The 20,288-nt window shown below is 43.9% G+C and overlaps 1 protein-coding gene across 1 annotated transcript in view; it reads left to right on the plus strand.

Moving 5' to 3' along the window:
• The first annotated feature begins 4,271 nt into the window (after positions 1-4,271).
• mtor (mechanistic target of rapamycin kinase) overlaps positions 4,272-20,288 on the plus strand; it is an 80,672-nt gene continuing 64,655 nt past the window's right edge. Inside the window, exons 1-20 of the mRNA XM_079273783.1 lie at positions 4,272-4,407; positions 4,870-5,012; positions 5,214-5,322; positions 5,506-5,738; positions 6,222-6,422; positions 6,518-6,652; positions 6,737-7,012; positions 7,826-7,934; positions 8,178-8,361; positions 8,596-8,724; positions 8,938-9,182; positions 10,047-10,256; positions 10,458-10,663; positions 11,334-11,456; positions 11,782-11,865; positions 12,667-12,759; positions 13,229-13,363; positions 14,718-14,847; positions 19,375-19,625; positions 19,742-19,828. Coding sequence (XP_079129909.1) covers positions 4,884-5,012; positions 5,214-5,322; positions 5,506-5,738; positions 6,222-6,422; positions 6,518-6,652; positions 6,737-7,012; positions 7,826-7,934; positions 8,178-8,361; positions 8,596-8,724; positions 8,938-9,182; positions 10,047-10,256; positions 10,458-10,663; positions 11,334-11,456; positions 11,782-11,865; positions 12,667-12,759; positions 13,229-13,363; positions 14,718-14,847; positions 19,375-19,625; positions 19,742-19,828 — 3,069 coding nt within the window. The 5' untranslated portion in view covers positions 4,272-4,407; positions 4,870-4,883. The remainder of the gene's footprint in view (positions 4,408-4,869; positions 5,013-5,213; positions 5,323-5,505; positions 5,739-6,221; positions 6,423-6,517; positions 6,653-6,736; positions 7,013-7,825; positions 7,935-8,177; positions 8,362-8,595; positions 8,725-8,937; positions 9,183-10,046; positions 10,257-10,457; positions 10,664-11,333; positions 11,457-11,781; positions 11,866-12,666; positions 12,760-13,228; positions 13,364-14,717; positions 14,848-19,374; positions 19,626-19,741; positions 19,829-20,288) is intronic.

The following is a 20,288-nucleotide window of genomic DNA, read 5'->3' on the forward strand; positions in this document are numbered from 1 at the left end:
TACACTTCTCGCATGCTTGTAATACTCAAACATGTTGCTTTTGACATGGTTGTATTATCATTACATGTAATGAATGTGGAGAGGTAATGTAGTTTCAATTCACTCTCATCTTTTCTGAGTCCTCTACTCTTGACAGATTCCAGTAACTGAGCTGAACTCAAGAATCTCGACATGAAAATCTACACCGACACAAACGTCACCAAGATACAACTGCTCCAGGACACGCATCGGCCTCTGGTCTTCGTTGAAGGCTACAGCAACATTGCCATCAACGTATTTCACGTCCCACCTGTTAGTGTGCGGTTAGTGAGAGAAGCTGTGCTCATGGAGAGAAAGACTGCAACCGGACAACAAAGAGAGGGACTTTAAGTCAGCATTTCCGATGCAGGTGAACAACACATTTAGTTTAATAAACTTAGTTCAGGAACGGGACCACGCCCAGAACAGGGCTCATTTCCCCTGCACAAGTATTTAAGCTCAAACGCACCTGTTCACTTCCTCTTCGACTCCGTTCTCTCATCCCTCCCCCCAACCCCATTTTTTTGTTTTCCTATTTTTCTCTCTTGCAGGATTACAGGAACGACAGGGGACTCTGCACCGCTAGAGCTTCCCAGAGATGGCCCCACCCAACAGTCTCCGTTCCCACCAGCCACTGGACACCAATGGCCCTCCATCACTTCCCTTCATCCCTCTACCTCTATCCCTACCCTACATCCCTACATCACTCTACCTCTACCCTTACCCTACATCCCTACATCCTACAACTATCATTACCCAATAAAAATGCTCGAAACTTATCCTGTTATTGGTGTGGTCCTTGTTAGTGAATTATCAATACAATAAGCATTTTGTTACATATATGGTTTTATGGAACAGAAATATGGGTAAACATGGTCCATTTATACTATTTATTATTGTGGGAATTCAAATTAAAGACAAGACTTGTCATATATTGTCATATAATTTGAAACAGGACTTGTGTAGTGACAGTCCACCGACCCTTCTGCACTGTGTTGTATGTCACGAGCTGGCATTGCTAATTAAAGCGTTCTGTAGCTTTTCTATCTTTTTACAACAACCAAATGAACCGAACAGCTTAAAGTGGTCCTGTGGACAGAAACTCAAACCCTGCCTGTAGACTTTTCCAGCTCTTTAACGGTCACCTTTGGACTCTTCATTGCCTCTCTGATGAATGTCCTCCTTGTCTGGTCCTTGGGGTTTGGCCCTCTCTTTAAGGTTTGTTTTGTTGTCATATTCTTTCCATTTTGTAATAACGGACACTGATGTTGAGCAGCTATGATTTTGACCACCAGTTTCAATTATAATGTTGCACGGTGTTTAATTGAATTCCTGAACTCCAGAGTAGTAGAAGCTGGGTTCATTTCACTCTCTATACAGATGATGAACCATTGGATCTGAGCCACTGTATTGGAGTCAGTAGCTGTGTCTCAATTCAGGGGCTGCATCCTTCGGAGGACCCAGCGTCCTTTGAGGACCGCGAAGGCTGGACCATGCGGTCTCTGAAATGAGACGGCCTACGCTACAGAGGACTTCCTGTTTCCTGCCTAGAATGCCTGCTCAGAAGGATTACTGGATACAGATATTAATATACTGTAAAGGTTTTAGTTTTAATCAGTTTTTCAATCATATATTCAATAATTCATTCACAGTTCTTTTTCATAATATAGTTTTTCTAAATTAATAATCAGTTTATAATGTAATCAGTTGCTATGTTAAAGAACTCATTTTCAATCATTTATAGTTCTTGTAAATAAAATGTATTTATCAATAACTTTTTTATTTCATTCACACACCTATATACGTATATATATTCATAAATGTATATATCAATTATAATGATTAATTAAGTTCCCACATTGTTTCCCCCTTATTCATTAACGTTACATCTTGTTCCCTTGCACCTACATGTATGTGTCATCAGTTCTGTACTAGTTAACAATCAGTAAAGATTTCAATTATTTATGATTTAGTTATAATTAAATTGACAAGAATTATGCTGCACGTTGGGGCAGTAATCTAAAGCTTTCCCTATTTTATTTATATCAACATGTAATATTATATTTATTAATCCTTAACAGTACTAACAGCCTTTGAGTCAAATGAAAATCAAAAAGATATAAAATGATCAATGAACAATATTTATTGTATATTAATTGTCATTGGTTGGATGACGTCCACTCTCAGCTGCCCCACGAGTGAGCCAAAAGCACAGAGGAGTCCTGCCCTGTGAGACACAAACACAAGAGATGAATACTTTGAACTCAAGTATACGACCTTTACATTGTTGTGTTGAATCTGGCCTCCAATGATGGAATCTTATTGCTGATACTTCTGTAGTCTTAGTGAAGGATTACTTACTCAGCCCACTGAAAGAAAGGCGACCACTGCTCTTCATCTGGTCCTGTGGTCCTCCATCTGTCTCATCTGGTCCAGAGTGAACACATCTTCTCTGTTGTCTGGGAGATCCTGGATGTTGCTTCCTGTGTTACAGCCATCGATACCTGAGTAAAAGAGACTTGGAGACTTTTTCTTAACATTAGTAATTATTAGTTTACCTTCGTCTGGTAAAGACACCTGGACTTAATAAAGAAAAATACACAACAGAATAACAACCAGTCACTGATACTTACTCTGGTTTCTGCATCTAGCATCAATTATTACTCAAAAGGAAAATCTGAATCACAGTCAGAACAGTTTATTGCCATGGTGAACATACAAGGAATTTGACATGAGGGGAGGTGCATACAATCAACACAGTGCAGAGTAGAAACATGTTAAGATTTACAGAAAAATATAAAATAAAGTGAAATATAAAATAAAGTGCACAAACGAACAGATAACAGGACTATAAACAAGTGAGATGTAAGTGATGTAAGTGTAGTGTAGAAGTGTTGTTGATGAACCCGACTGCGGATGGGAAGAAAGTGTTCGTGTGGCGTGAGGTCTTGGTCCTGATGGACCGCAGCCTGCATGAGTTAAGGTGAGAGCACCTTGGACGAGAATGTCCAGTAATTCCACAGAAGTTAGTTGAAAAGTTGGAAGTAAGTCCGCTGGAGTTGTTCCCCTGATGTTTATGAACTCATCTCTGGTGAAAGAGCTCTGGGTATCGCAGCATAAAACTGATTATGCTATTAAACTATTGTGAACACCTTCCACAGATGTCCCGCAACATTTAAGACATTCTGCCACTCGAATAATCAGTTTACATGAGCGTCTGTTTCCGACAGGCCTGATAATATAGTGTCAACTGTTCACCTTTCACTGATTTCTAAACGGAGAATGCTTTAAATGCTTTGAAGGGGGTGAATCAAAAGAAAAATGCTAAAATAAATGTAAAAGGTAACTTACCCGCAGAGGGATGGGCCATCTCTCACAGCACACTCCCCGCAGGTGCTTCTCCTTCAGCCGAAGATCTTTCAGGTGCTTCTGTTGTCCACGAGAGTATAGCGATCCAGTAGTTTCTCCAACAAGTTTTGTATTAAGTAGCTTTTCTCAAGAAGTTAAAAACTCAAAGAGTCGGCTCTCCACGATATGTCCAAGAGGTGTTTACGCTCAGGTCCAAGTGCAGAGTGAGCGATCAGAACGTTCTGAGGCCTTAGTAACCTCGGGTGGGTCCGTTTCCATGGCATTCAGTGACGCGTGCGTGAGTGAGTGCGTGCGTGTGATTAGCCAAGACAGAAAGAGAGAAATATTAATTATTTGATCTAATATATAATATATTTTTTATTTGATTTATACTAGTTATTTTAATTTTACTTATGAGTTGTAAACATTACACAACCCGTCTCTGCTTATTCTAATACAACAAATCTGTATTGGAAACGAAATTGAGAGAGAGAGAGAGAGAGAGAGATTAAGTAAATATATATACATATACATATATTTATTTATTTCTCAAATTAATCTTTCTAGTAGAGACAAGAGCCTGGATTGCAATAAGGCAGAGGACAGTTAACAAAAACAACAGCAGCAAAACGTGTTTATTAACTTGCAGTAACACATATGCACATACTTTATATTTTTTTGCTTGCAAGGCAGTCACCCTGCCCTGCAGGATTATTTTCTCCAAAATTGTCCAAATCACATTGAGTCAATTATGAAAAGAGAAACACGTATCAATAATATTCACACAAGGATGCAAACTTTTACTGAAAACTGTACTTTACTCAAGGACATATGCGCTACATGCGTTCAGCTCTGCGCAAGCCACTCGACGCAACACAGCGCTTGTGAAGTTTTCCGCACGTACCCTGCTGCAGACGGCCCAGCCTAATTTAGCGATGCGATACCTAGCTAACATTTCTCTGCACTAGCTAGGTAGTCGTACAATGAGAGATATTCTGCAAGAGCCGAATAGCAATTGACCGACACATATAAGAGAAACACGTAAGTGGTTCAAAGCGACGTTGCTATCTTGCTAACACTTTGCTACGATAGATAGCTTAACCGTAGCCATGGCTAACGTTAGCTAAACAAAAGCAGCATGATACACTCATGAGGCTCTGTGTTAGCCTGTAACCTACGTGACATAACACAACGACACACTACTTAGACATGTCAGTGTTGTACTAACTCTTGGTATTGTACAGGGTATACTTTTTCTAGTTTCGTGTAATGTCTGTTTGGTATGTTGAGTTAACCAGTAAGGTTTCTGAAGCTAACCAGACGCGTTAGCTTGCTGCAACGTCAGCTAACAACAACATTGACCTGTGTAAACAACTCAGGACGGATATAGTCTCTTTCCAAGTATGGTATTTGAACTTGTTATTCTTTTCTTTGTTGCATTTCCTTTGACGACCCAGGAAATGTTAGCGATGGCATAAATCCACGTTATATGTCTCCTTGCAGATTAAGCCATCCAAATGGTGATCATGTCAGGCACAGCCACTGTGCTGCAGCAGTTTATCAGTGGGCTGAAGAATCGAAATGAAGACACCAGAGCAAAATCTGCCAAAGAGCTGCAGCACTATGTGACCACAGAACTCCGAGAGGTAAACATGGATGTAATAGAAACCTGCCACTAGGATAGGATTACAATATACTGTTGTTGCCCACAGCTGACTGATCAGCTGTTTACACTGATTCATTGTGGATATGAAGACTTTTTAGACACCTAGTTTTCTTTTTTTTTCTTTCATTGTACAAGTCATCAGTTATGCTTTTTCAACACACATTTTTTGTGCCTTCCACAGTTAAGTCAAGATGAAGCCACTACATTCTACGATGAGTTAAACCACCACATATTTGAGCTGGTATCCAGCTCTGATGTGAATGAAAAGAAAGGAGGGATTCTCGCCATCGGTAAGCCGTAAACTTCGACATGCCAGATTAACTTCATTCAATTTAACTTTTGATTTACCAACGATCTGGTGGAATTGTCCAGAGATAAGTGACTGTCCTGCATGTATGTCACATGAAGATGTGCAATACAGCACACAGTATGTGTGAAACAGCATATTACTGAGACTCAATCCTGTGTTCCAGTGAGTCTGATTGGAGTGGAGGGAGGCAATGCCACCAGGATCAGCCGCTTTGCCAATTACCTGCGCAACCTGCTCCCGTCCAGCGACCCTGTGGTGATGGAGATGGCCTCTAAAGCCATGGGCCACCTGTCTATGGCAGGGGACACCTTCACTGCAGAGTATGTGGAGTTTGAGGTGAAGAGGGCCCTGGAGTGGCTGGGAGCAGACAGAAATGAGGGCCGACGCCATGCTGCAGTAAGTGATTCACAGACGGCAAGGGCTGTGTTGTTTGTTGTTGAAATAAAGCCACTTCTTGGTGGTGTTTACAGTATGTGTGGTGGAGATGAGGGCTGAGGACAGTTTCACTCAAAATTGTCACATTGACCCGTTTTTACTTTGTAAAGCAGCACAAAGCTAGAGTACTTTTATTTTAGTGGCACAGTTTCCTCCGGGCACATTAATCTCTCACGCTCTCTTTACCACATCGTCCCCGAGTTGATGGTGAATGGACACATCATTTTAGCAACCAAATATAACATTGTTATGACATTTAAGATGATGACGGAACAGTACACACACAATTTATTTCCAGTAGCACTTTTTTTTTTTGAATTCTAAGGGTTGATATTAATTGCCGAGTGATGTCTCAAAGCACAATATTTACACATATTTTACACTGGAAAGACCCAAGAACGGCAATCAATGCCCAGCTGTGAAATGCTTTCCTGTCCTCTCCAGGTGTTGGTGTTGAGGGAGCTGGCTGTGAGCGCGCCCACCTTCTTCTTTCAGCAAGTGCAGCCCTTCTTTGACAACATCTTCTACGCAGTGTGGGACCCCAAGCAGGCCATCCGGGAAGGGGCTGTCTCTGCACTGCGAGCCTCTCTCATCCTCACCACACAGAGGGAGACCAAGGAAATGCAGAAACCGCAGTGGTACAAAGTAAGACATCGAAGTAACTTCCCTGCATGCATTTGCTTGAATAAAGCCTTTGTCCTTGTATCAGACAACACGAGTGTTCGTCTTTTCTGTGACAGCAAACCTTCGAGGAGGCAGAGAAAGGCTTCGATGAGACTTTGGCCAAAGAGAAAGGGATGAATCGCGACGACCGGGTCCACGGGGCTCTCCTGATCCTGAATGAGCTGGTCCGCATCAGCAGCATGGAGGGAGAGGTGAGGAAGCCGCGTTCACTGTGGAAACGTTTCTCGCATCCGCAAAGTGAAACCTTCATCTCAACCGTCTCGTCTCTATGACAGCGCATGCGCGAGGAGATGGAGGAGATCACGCAGCAGCAGCTGGTCCACGATAAGTACTGCAAGGAGATGATGGGATTCGGAGCCAAGCCCCGGCACATCACGCCCTTCACCAGCTTCCAGTCGGTGCAGCCCCAGCAGTCCAACGCCCTCCTGGGCCTGCTGGGCTACAGCACGCCGCAGGGCTTCCTCAGCTTCGGAGCCACGCCGGCGCCCGCCAAGAGCTCGCTGGTGGAGAGCCGGTACTGCCGCGAGCTGATGGAGGAGCGATTCGACCAGGTAGGTCTCACAGAACAGGTCTGGCTTTTCCCAGAAAAGCAATTTCGGTAATTGCTTGATCTGACGATCATTGTGTTGTTGAATTGATGTTGTGGGCTTAAGAAGAGATGCATACCAAGCCATGGCATTTTACAATTTCCCAAGTAATTCAAGTGATAGAAATAACGATAACGTCCTAATAATAGTGCCAAAATGAGGCCCAAAAAGCTTTTACTACCCCCCCAACAGAAAATGAGAAGATTATTAAGCTGTTAATAGCTGTGATGGTGATTTACGTACAGCATAATTATGATGCTTCTTTAATGCATATCAACCCTTGCATCTCTACACTTTTACCCGGGTCTTGGCGAATGTTTTTTGTTTGAAAAACATTGTATTTATGTGCCATCTCAAAAATTCAGAAATGGAAAAATAATAGCGTACGTCGGGGTGGTGAAATCTCTTTCCATCGGCCCCAGCTTTTCTCCACCATAAGGCCCTGCAGCCAACGATGCTTGACACCAAATTGAAAAAAATGTAATTCGTGTTTCCTGCTCTGTATTAGTCCAGGAGTTTCATCTAACCAGTCGTCCATGAAGGTGGACAAGTACAAACTGGTTCATTGGACGCGTGAGGTGTAAGTTAACTCACCATCAAAAGTCACATTTTGAAAAAGAAATAACTCTACTAAGCTCCCAAAACATTGCAGCAGGCTCACGTAGAGATGAAAGGAGTATGTGTATAAGGTGAACAGCACGAGGCCAGCGCTGCTGCTTTAGCACCCGGTAAATCTTAGTTGACATTCACAAGCTTGTATTATGTGCTTTTGTCCAGGTGTGTCGGTGGGTGCTGAAATACAGGATCAGTAAAAACCCTCTAATCCAGATGACCACCCTCAACCTGCTTCCACGCCTGGCTGCCTTCCAGCCAAACACCTTTACAGGTAAGACAAGTTAATGTTTGAATGTAACCCACGATCCATTTTAATCTTTAGTCAAGTAACATGCAGCCATGCATTCTTTCCCGTCACTATATATCCACTGGGCTTTGACAAGATCGGTCCTAATATCAATGAGCTCTGCTGGGATAAATTGCTCATAGTTTCCCCCCCAGTCAGTTATGTGTCGCAGCCTACACATATCTGTGTTTAACCGTTTGCACCATGGTGCTTCTATCCACTGCTTAGACCAGTACCTGTCGGACACTATGGGCTACCTGCTGGCCTGTCTGAAGAAGGAGAAGGAGAGGACGGCGGCCTTCCAGGCTCTGGGACTGCTGGTGGTGGCCATCAGGACAGAAATCCAGCCGTACCTCACGAGGATCCTTGAGATCATCAAGGCCGCCCTGCCGCTCAAGGACTTTGCACACAAGTCAGTCATTTAATACATGACATGATGGCTCTAGCAGCTTGTAGTCTCTGTATACTGCCAATTCTATTTCTTCATGTTGAGGTATTGATCTGTTTGATTTGTCTTTTATTATTTTGTTGTACTTTAATAGTTATTGCCGTTCTCCGCGGTATACCTGGTTTAAATAATCATTTTAGGATATTGTTTATGAAAGGAAGAGAGACTTGCCGTGACCTCATGTTTTCTTCCTTGCAGGAGGCAGAAGACCATGCAGGTGGATGCCACAGTGTTCACCTGCATCAGCATGCTTTCCAGAGCCTTGGGTCCCAGCATCCAACCAGACATCAAGGAGCTGCTGGAGCCCATGCTGGCTGTGGGCCTCAGGTAGGACAGACTGCTCTCACCACTCTGCTGAATGATTGAACTAACAACAAGTGGCTGGGTTTAAATCCAGACTTTGTCTTATATGGCTTGTTCTCTTATGTTTAAAGCTCCATGTGGCGATACACACACCACAACACGCTTCTTTGTCCTCATCTTAAGATGACAACTATGATGATATTGGGTTGTTTGTCCTTTTCGTCCCGGATCGTCTAGTCCTGCGCTGACAGCGGTGCTGTACGACCTGAGCCGTCAGATCCCCCAGTTGAAGAAGGACATCCAGGACGGCCTGCTGAAGATGCTCTCCCTGGTGCTGATGCACAAGCCGCTGCGTCACCCCGGCATGCCCAAAGGCCTGGCTCACCAGCTGGCCTCGCCAAGCCTCACAAACATCCCCGAGGCCAGCGACGTTGGCAGCATCACACTTGCCCTACGCACACTGGGAAGCTTTGAGTTTGAAGGCAAGAACCTTGCACGAGACACCGCTTCATAGCAGGACTATCATTTGATTCTTTAATGCTTATTTCTTAAGAAACTCAGCGAAGGAAAGTCCACAGTTTGAAAAACATGTCCAGACCCCCACTTCAGTTCTAACACACCAACCACCAGTGATCTTTGGTTCAGTCAGTAGAAGAAAATCATTATTTTAGATATGGGCGTTACAGCCCTTAAAAAAATCCTCAAGCATGAGAAGGAATAACAGATGGGCATGACTCCTCGGATTGGACTGCACATTCAGTAGAATTGGGGAAAAAAGGTTTTAAATTGAAGAGGCATAAACCATCGGGTAGGGACCCACACGGGGGTGGGGGGGGGGGTGCGCACATAGTCTGTAAGAAATGATTAAGTGAACCGCAGAAATGGCTGGAGTGGTTGTATTGAATGCTATGTCCAGCTGTTTTCTGGATTGGACCCATGGAGGTTTGAGGCAGCATACCACAGGATCGTACAGCAGCCCAGGGTAAAGCAATGGCTTCTTAAAGTCTTATGTTGTCATCCTGTAGTGGACTGTGGGCTGGGTTTGCCTCTTGGTGAAGAAATAAGCTGTGGGGGTCACCCTTTACTGCACAGATGTTACGAGTGATGGAACATTTCTGGCTCTTCTTTTGAAAACAAGTTGTTGACCAAGAGTTTAGTTTTGTAACCTCAAACTGATTGAAATGGAAGCTGTATACATGCATTCAGTGTAGTAAAACCGAACATGGTTTATTGTTACCTGTATTTCTGCCCTGACTCATCCTGAACTGCAGTTAAACCAAAAAGGTGGCTGTAATGCCAAATCTCCCCATTTCAGGGATCATTCTAACTCTCCGTTCTTTCTCCAGGACACTCTCTCACCCAGTTTGTGCGCCACTGTGCCGATCACTTCCTGAACAGTGAGCACAAGGAGATCCGGATGGAGGCCGCTCGGACCTGCTCCCGCCTCCTCACGCCCTCCATCCACATGATCAGCGGCCATGTTGTCAGCCAGACCACCGTGCAGGTTGTTGCGGATGTGCTCAGCAAGCTGTTAGTTGTTGGCATCACCGACCCAGGTAAGAAGGGGAGGAAGGGGACAGCAGTAGCATGTGGATTTATTGAGCTTCGTTTTATTTTGAAACTGGTTATGATGTCTCTGAAAGTTATGGGAACTCAATTATGCAAGAATCGGCATTTGATAATAAGAAATGTTGCATTTGAGGTGAAGAGTCAAAATGTCTGACTTTTTCTTGTCCCTGTCCCCCCCCCCTCTTCAGATCCAGACATTCGATACTGTGTGCTGGCATCTCTCGATGAGCGCTTCGACGCTCACCTCGCCCAGGCGGAGAACTTGCAGGCGCTGTTCGTTGCGCTGAACGACGAGGTGTTTGAGATCAGAGAGCTGGCCATCTGCACAATCGGGCGCCTCAGCAGTATGAACCCCGCCTTTGTCATGCCCTTCCTACGCAAGATGCTCATCCAGGTAGGAGCGGCACAGCAGATGGCTCACACGGAGCAGCCAGATGTTTAACAGATGTAGCACAAGTGACAACTTGTCATTTGTGAACATCTGGTCGGGGTGACAGTCTGTCCAGTCAGGTTTTATGTGGGCATGAAAGACAAAACCCTCATTCCTAAAAACTAATGCTACAAATTTGAAATATGTTAAACTCAATACATTTCCACATAGAGGTTTTTAATCACATTTTAAATAGATGATGATTATTATTATTATTTTTTTGTGCTGGAAATGATGAGAACATTCTCCTCAAGACATTTGAGAAATTATATATATTTTTAAATTAACATCAAAGAGGATGTTAAAAAAGAATAATGGTGTCAAATACAAATACAATATTTATATTTGTATCATCATGCACAGATATGTAGATAAAGGTTCTGCTTGAAAATATCACTTGTCTGTTATTTCAATTGGACACCTTTACCGGTAGATGGCAGCAAAGGCCGTGGTATTGTTCACAGTTTAAACATCCACAGTCGTCCTCTATTAGACCCACTGAAGGTGTGTTTTTAAAGACACCATACTGAAGGTGTGTTTTAAAGACACGTTATGTACCCCTTGCATTAACCTTTAGGATTCACTCCAGATAGAGAAGCCTCCACACTTAACTCTGTTCTGAATCCTGTTGCAGATCTTAACAGAGCTGGAGCACAGCGGTGTCGGCAGGAACAAAGAGCAGAGTGCTCGTATGCTTGGTCATCTGGTGTCCAACGCCCCGCGCCTCATACGACCATATATGGAGCCCATCCTCAAGGTACACCACTGCCACTTCTCCATTGTGTGTTGCCGTGTATGACTGTAAACCGGGCTGTTACGTAAGTGGAGCGTGTGTACTTGGTAGACTTCACACATCAAAGTGTGTTGGGAGTTTCATTGTGGGTCATGTAGCTGCCAGGTTTTTACGAGAGAGAAGAATGGTTGAAATAAAAAAAATGTTATAGGGGTCCAATGCAAAGTCTGTGGGGGACTCTTTTACAATTTAATTTCCTGAAGCTCTTTAAGGATTGTTTTTCAGATTATTAAAATGATGGAGAGCTCTTTGGTTCATTAAGTGACCACATTACCTTTTTCATTTGCAGGCTCTCATCCTCAAGCTGAAAGACCCAGACCCCAACCCTGGAGTGGTCATTAGTGTCCTTGCGACCATCGGCGAGTTGGCGCAGGTAAGGCTGAGTGCTTCAATGTCTCCAAGTTGTAAGAGGACACGAATAACCGGTGTATCATATTCATTCTCTAGCTGCTGCTGATTGAAACCCAGTAAATCCGAGCAGAAGTTTTCTTTTTTTCCCCCTTGTGCACATTATCTCTCGCTGACACAGTTTTAATGCAAGCATTCTGAGCTTGTCCTTTTCTGAGGTTTCCACCCTCAGGTTCAGGGTAGATCCCCGCCCATGGATCTGTGCATTGCTCCGCCCCCCCGTCCAGGTAATTCGATGGTCCCCGCACAGGAGCACAATTAAAGGCAGGCAGACTCTGCAGTTCAGACAGAGTGCAGGAGGTGCTCGGGTAGACCGAGTGTTCACGGGTGACTTAGCGCAGGAAGAGACAGACGCCCAGCTGCTCAGGACGCAGCGCAGGGAGACGCGACAAAACGTAGGGAATTCAGACGACAGCCATGAAATGCCAAGCCAACTTGCATGCTTTGTAAGTTTTAAGCCACGATGTTTAGAGTTCGAAAATGTGTTCACAAAAGAGACTGTAGTCAATGTTGCAGCAAAACACCCCCTCTACCCGAATGAATCCGACCCAACTTAGAGAAGTCTATGTAAAACACATACCATACATCATAATAATCAAACATAAGGACTGGTTTGATATGGTCAGATTGAAACTGTTCATTTATATTACTTGTCATTTTAATATAAAAAGTAATTATTCCCGCCCTTTCAGATGTTAGAAGATCTTAGTGACATACAATCGGGGGGTGTGGTTTTGTTTACGTCACCTGTGCCTACCTGTGTCAGGTGAGTGGCCTGGAGATGAGGAAGTGGATGGACGAGCTTTTCCCAATCATCATGGACATGCTGCAGGACTCCTCCTCATTGGCCAAACGACAGGTACGCCAAGAAAATCAGTGTCCGCCTCATCTGGTTCTTATCATTACTTTTTATTCTCATCTCTCCTCAGCACTACTCCAACAACTTCTGACACATATGTATTTCTTGGGTACAGTAAATACACAGTTTACACAGCAGGATGTCATTTCTGGAAACATTTTAAGACACACAAAAAACAATTTGTAAAAGCATTGTTCGTCTGGTATTTCCTGTTTCAACAGGAGTGTGTGCCAGGAGCTCACCGAGAGGATAATTCAAAAGTAGTAACCAATGACCTGCAGGATTAATGGCTGTAATGTTCTTTTCCACCTATTTACACAGAATAAAGTGTACAATAAGAATACATCCAAATCAAACTAAAGTAACTGTTGCATTGTTAGTTAAATCGTTCCATTTTATTACAAGGATGGTGAAGTAACAATGCAAAGAACAGTGCATCCCAAACATTATACTTCATGCTTCCCACCAGGTGGCGCTGTGGACTCTGGGCCAGCAGGTGGCTAGTACAGGTTATGTGGTGGAGCCCTACCGCAAGTACCCCTCCCTTCTGGATGTGCTGCTCAACTTCCTCAAGACGGAACAGAACCAGGGCATCAGGAGAGAGGTACGCCACTTCTTGTCCCATTTGTACCCCAGGTTGTCTTCATAGCAATGTGAACCCAACTCTGTGGTCCAGTGTGTCATTCTGAGGCCAGACCCTGTCAACGTACACAAAACCAAGATAGGTCTGTTTAGTTGCATTGACTTGGTAAATTGTAATCACGTGTATGCAGACAGTATGGGGCGATGCACATTTTCCATAGATGTGTGGAACCTTTTCTTAAGCCTTGAGTTGCGATGTAAGTGATAATTGCCAAAGTTTCGTCCCTTGCCTGTTACATTGAGTGCGTCTCAGAGAGTGCTTAGTGCTTAGTGCTTAGTGCTTAGTGTGTGTGTGTGTGTGGCACGTGGACATTGGCTCTGGCATTTCTCGCCCCTGGATCCAGCATCTAATCAAATACGTCTGAAATCCAGTTGGGCTCATTATCCAATGGTAGTTGCTCGTCGAGGGTGACCATGTACCCTGTACAAACAGCAAGCATTTATGTCAAGTTATGGCTTACTTTTGTAAGTTGTTGGGTTTCGTATGAACGTCTGTCTTTTGAGTATCATACGTTCAGCTTGTAGGCCTAAAACGATGGCTCTGCTTCCTGCTTTAAAGAGTGTGTTCAGTTTGGATTCACAGCACTACAGATTCCAGCCGTGTATGCATGTCTATTTGCACTATTATACACCAATACTAACGGTATTGTACTATTTATAGAATTCGATTCCTGCGTACGATTGTGTCCAACTTGTGTGATCCAAACATTTCCAATAACTCCAGAGCGTTGTGAAGTCTAAATGTAAAAATGTATTGAAAAAGAGACAATCATTTATCAAAATTCACGTGTTTTATATTACATGTCTAAATATTCTGCTTCGATCCATATTTGTTAGTCTTTCAAAAACAACATTTTCACTGTGGTCAAAAAACAGTTCTCCTGCTTGCTGCACGCTAAGGGAGGCACGCGCCGTTATTAACGGGGTGTTCTAGCAGCATTCTAACTGCACCATTAATCACATTTACCCCCAATACAGAAAATCTGTTTTTTCCACATTTATTTAGGGTCATGACTCCATGAAACATGACGACAGACCTTCAAATCTTGATTCAAAAACCTCAATAGAAGCTCTGAATGTAAAGAAACGACACACAGCCCTATATGCTGCTTCCACAGAGCTCCAGAGCTATACGGAGGACATAACACTTTGTAACTGCTGTCAAAAGAATGCTCATTTTCTTAGACTGCTGAGAGCGTGACCAAGTCTGACCGTCCTGTTGAGGAGTTCTCTGCTGTTAGACATGTGTTCCGGTGGAGGGCGAACACCGCTCAGTGGAAGATTTGCTAACCGTGTGCTGTTGTGCGCTCCAACAGGCTATCCGTGTCCTGGGCCTCCTCGGAGCTCTGGACCCCTACAAACACAAGGTGAACATCGGCATGATCGACCAGTCACGAGACGCCTCCGCCGTCAGTCTCTCCGAGTCCAAGTCCAGTCAGGACTCAGGTAGGCCACAACAGCTGATCACAGTTTTAGGAATACTAGTGAGTCACAATGGAAAGTGGTTCAACTTTTTATTTGTGTTTCTCAAAGTTACGGCGGTATTAAATTCTCATTCTTTGCAATTCTGCAACAGCTGGAAAATCTCGAAATCAACAGGAACCTTTTTGTAAAATCTCACTGCGCTGGTCCATCCATTGGGGGGGGTGTTGCTTTAAATATGGTTTGTCTGTGTGAGCCTGATGGAAAGTATTATAAAGAGTCTGTATGTAGATCATCATGGAATTTGTGGTGATTTTTTTCAGTCAGCCAGATTGTGAGGGCAGAGGTTTTTGGTTCACATGTAATGTCCAGTATGCTGTAGTTCTTGTGTTTAATATTTTAAAAGGAATGATGTTTCCACTAAGACATGAAGGATTTACTGTATTACCCCCTTCTGACACCCTTTCATCTCTAAACCTCTCCCAAGCCACCCGTTGAGGTGGTCCAATGTGTTTGGCAACATTAAGAACATACTCTGTGTGTGTGTATATATAATAGTGTCTCGACATTAATATAATATAAATCAGGTCCAACCACTCAGGGCACGCATCTGGCAGCAGGCAGCCGAACACGCTCCTGTGAGGCGACTTATTGGAACAAACAGCTCCAGTTTTAAAGGTCAGCCAGTCAGCAGTTTAGAGGATGCATGTAAACGTAAATGTCAAAAGGCCTCTGAGATGTAAAACAAGGCTTTTGCATTTGTCATAAATTGATTTGTCAGTTCTCATGCAACGTTTTGATTTGAAAAAATCCCATTTTTTGTCACATTCATGAAGAGTTTAGTGTTTTAAAGCAGCTGGTGTTAAAGTAAAGTGGGTCCCGGATTATAACCCTTTGATAAAGCAGCTGGTCCTAGTGGTACGAGCTGTTTTATGCTTCACTGAATTGAACAATATTAAATTGTGGAAATTCAAATTGAGATATTGAACCACTTGTGCAATGAATTTGGTCCGAATAGGATCGCTCTGATTTCATCCTCAATTACTTCAATTGCTGAATCTGACTCACAAAACCATTGATTATCTAGAGCTCATTAGAAATGGAGGACAGAGAAGTGAAACACTATTTTTCGCGGTCTTGAAAAGTCAACAGCAGCTTTGGGTTTGAGAGTTGTTGGATCTTCGCTCTTCAGGATCTAATGTCTGGCTTCTGTCTGATCGACGTCCAACTCAAACCTCCAGTTGGGCTGGTTGTGCCGCTTTAGGGGGAAATGTAACTGCGGCAACTGGATTGGGACTTTTTAGACTGCAGAAATAATTTAGAGTGACCCACTTTTGACTGAATTAATAAAGTTAATGACACACGTCACTTTTATATGTCATTTTATATATGAGGATTGATACTGAAGCTAAAATGTATGACCAGCTGAATCATTCGTCATTACACATCATTAGAGAGATCTATGGCTGTCAAGCTCAGTTTGTTGTCACAACCAATGAGAGCAAAGCATGAGCGTTGCAGCGTGTTACATAAAGGTTCCCTTATCCTACCGTAGCAGTATCTCTGGAAAAATACATTCATGTCCAAATACCATGGTGATGTGTAACCACCAGGTTACACATCTGGGTCATATTCAAACCCCCAGGAAGAGCGCCGGGCTTTGAAGTTAATTTTACATAGTGTACAATGATAATATACGACAAAAATACTTTTCCCCATAGACTTACATTAGGGGATGAGCCGCCTGTAATTCAGCGGAGGCGAATGTACTTTCAAGTACGAGTAATTGAATAGCTTTTATTCAAATCTATACATCCCATACAAAAGTTGTGAAATGAGCTATCAGCCGGAGGTAGAGTTATTTCCCTCGCTCCGTTCATGTGAATGAGCCCGACGGCTGGGGGGCGGGGTTAAAGGAAACACTAGTGTGCTTGCTCTATGGGCCCCTTGGATGCAGAAGATCGGCGTACGTATTTTTATACTCTGAATTCAAACTTTTCTTTGCTTCACGCGCCACTGAGCAACTTTCATAGAAATGAACGGGGCGCCGCCTCCAACGCTGTATCAGTTCTCTTTATAAGTCCGTGGTCATCTTCTCTCTTTAGCTCTGAGTGTACGCGCGGGTATCCATCAGAACAGTCTTGAGCCCAACAGGCTGCATTGTTCTTTACTGTCCACAATATGAAAGAACTAATAGAACAAACTTGTGATCTTGTCTATTGTCACCAAAAGCATTGGGATTCATCCACTGATGATTGTGAGTGGAACATTTTGACCCAATGGTGGTGCAAAATGAAAGGTCCCGCTGCAGCTTAAAGCCCGGCACAACAATGACTGTAGATACAAACGGTCAACTCAGGGCTCCACTCGTCTGCGTCTAAGAATGTGATCTTGGGACAATACGCTAATAGTTTTACCAGTTTTCCTTCTCCGAGTAAATGGTCTGTGACTGGAAGTGGAGGCTGTATATCTGTTGGCAGATCAGGGTCAGTGTCTGGAGCACTAGCAATATCTGACAGCATGTATTTTGTTTCGTGGGAGGTCACTGGCGGAGGCCCGTCGCCTCACCTGACTTCAAATGAGACCAATCGCGTCACTACGGAACGCCAGGGTCATAAAACTGATGAGACGGTGCCCTCTTAACAAGCTGTATTTACATCTGTTATTATGGCTAGGAAACAGTTGAGCTTTTCTTTCTTTTTTTCTTCTCTTGCACAGCTGAAACCTGAATTACTACTGCGCTGCTACCTCACTTAACTACACGGGTGCCTGTTTGTGGGCTGTAAAGATACACGTGTTGCCATCTATCACCGTCATTACTCTGGACTTGGTGGAGGCCCGGAAAAATAAAAGATCCAAAGCTCACCCCTCTTTAGCCCGTGAGCCCTGTGCCAATCTGTTTAGTCTACAGTCCGGAGTCTTCAGCGAGACAACTGGAGCAGCTGAAAGCGTCCTCCTGCAGAAGGCCATTGAATACCACAGATCTGTATTCTCAGATGCCTCGTAAAAAACATAATCGCTCCGTGTAGATAAACGGTCTGACTGACCCCATTTGCATTGCCTGTCACAAAGAAAAAAACCATGAATAAAACGAGTGAATTTAAGAAAGACGTACGCATTATAAATGTTAAGTAGACCACCGCTGTCGCTTGGTTTCTTTTAAGAAATGCATTAAGAAATCGCGCTCTGTAATTCTGGGCACAACTGCTGAAAGCCTCCATGTGGCTCTTTTTTTAGATGCTCCTGTACTTAAAGGTGATTCTGAAGTGGCTGATCACATGTGGCAGCAATCACACAAATACCCTCAAAGTGAGAATTACTGGGTGTTCGGACCAAATGGCACAGTTTGAAAGAAAAGTGAGGGGCGCAAACACGATGCAGCTTTAAAAAAGAAGAAGAAAAATGCTGTCCAACAGTGGTTACATTTCTGTCATCTCATCTTCTGCTTTGTCGATCGCACGGCGAGCAGACGCATTACTCTTCATTTTCCGACAACCAGGAATGTGAGCTTGCACTGAAGTTGCATTGTGATGTGATCAAAAATTGGCCTTCATTTTCTCCATGCGGTGCTAACCTGAACTCAGCCTTCGCCTTGCGATTAATGCTAATTTCATGCAACAATGTTTCTTTTTAACGTTCATGCCTATCCTGTTCTCAGTGGAATTACATTTTGAACTGTAATGAGCCGAAACGTATAACCGTGTGAACCCATATCATCACGCATTACCTCATAATGCTAATAGAAGAATGGAAGTAGCTCAAAGGAGAACCGACACGATGTTTATGTTGGCAGGAAAAAGGTGCTCTTGTGGTTTAAACGAGACTAAACACACCAGAGCGTAGTCATCAACTACTGCACTCCAGCTTCGTTAAATTAGACCTTTGATTTGTTGTCCACTGTTGTAACACAGGTCGGTGCCAGAACTGACGAGCAACAAGCCAACAATATCAGCTCCCTTCTCCCGTCGGCCTGTTATTGTTGTCTTACTTTACAGAAGCACTGTCAGCTGTATTTAGAGTGAAGGAGGAGGTGTTGATTTGGATGGGGGGGGGGCGCGACTGGTATGCCATGAATCACCATTGATATACTCTCACCCACTGCAGAGTTATTGCCCGACTAATAGTCTCAGAGTGTCAGCTGTATTTGGAGCGCAAACCTCGGAACAAGCGTCTTTGCGCTGTTACTACGTATTTTCTGAAAGTTTTGAATAATTGGGACACAGCTTCTGCATATTGCGATGCGGTGATTCACTTGAGTACCGGTAGTTTTTATTGTGTAACCTGGCCTGCCGTCGTCCAGTGCATGCTGGGAAAGGCTGTCTGTGGATGGACAAGATATAGTTCTTAGTCTGGTTAGGACCAGGAAGTGCCAAGATTTCAAATTATGTAAATACAAACTGTGTGCTACTTGTTTCAGTTTGAGGACAATTATTTTTCTCATGGTTTAGTGATTACAGAGGAAAATACAGCCCCGACTTTTATTCCCTTGTGCACCATACAGCCATGTCCTCCTCGAGAGTAAAACGTGTCTCTATTTGCTCTTCCTTCCAGCGGACTACAGCACCAGTGAGATGCTCGTGAACATGGGCAACCTGCCCCTGGACGAGTTTTACCCCGCCGTGGCAATCGTCACTCTGATGCGCATCCTGCGGGACCCCTCGCTGTCCAACCACCACACCATGGTGGTCCAGGCCGTCACCTTCATCTTTAAGTCTCTGGGCCTCAAGTGCGTCCAGTTCCTGCCGCAGGTCATGCCCACTTTCCTCAATGTGATCCGGGTCTGCGACGCCAGTATCCGAGAGGTAGGCAGCGCCACAGAATAAGAGGGGAAGAGGCTGTCTGGTTGATAATGTCAGTTATTCTCATCAGCAGCGAGTCCCTTACTCTTTTTCCTTCATGTGCTCTCTTTGCTCTCCAGTTCCTCTTCCAGCAGATGGGAATGGTGGTGTGCTTTGTGAAGATCCACATCCGCCCTTACATGGACGACATCTTCACCCTCATCAGAGTGAGTAACTGTGTCAACCTGCACAAACACACTTGTCTATGACATAATCACATAGCAAGGCACAAACTATCATATGACATGGCTTTCTAACGGAATCTTGGTAACACTGTTACCGGTACCTGCTCCTGCAGAAAAGTAATTGAGAGAACCGAAACCCCTGCGCCTCAAGTCCCTCTGAGTTAATAAATGGCGTGTAACACAAAGAATCTATTCATTTTTTTTGCTCCCGCATCCAGATGAGGGGGCTGGAATAGCCATTCAGGATGTACACACTCGCTCTCGAGTCAGCTGCCACAGGCTGGGAAAGCAGGAAGTCGGGGGGCTGCTCGAGACCTCTGACTAAACACCTCCGCCAGATCTCACAGCTGAAGCCCATTGACTGATTGACGCATTGCGTGACTTCAAGTCTTCCACTTTAACTCCAATTGCGATTATCTCGAATGAACGCTACGGTCGTGCC

The sequence above is a fragment of the Melanostigma gelatinosum genome (assembly GCF_949748355.1).
Source record: "Melanostigma gelatinosum genome assembly, chromosome: 8".
NCBI classification, from domain to species: Eukaryota; Metazoa; Chordata; class Actinopteri; order Perciformes; family Zoarcidae; genus Melanostigma; species Melanostigma gelatinosum.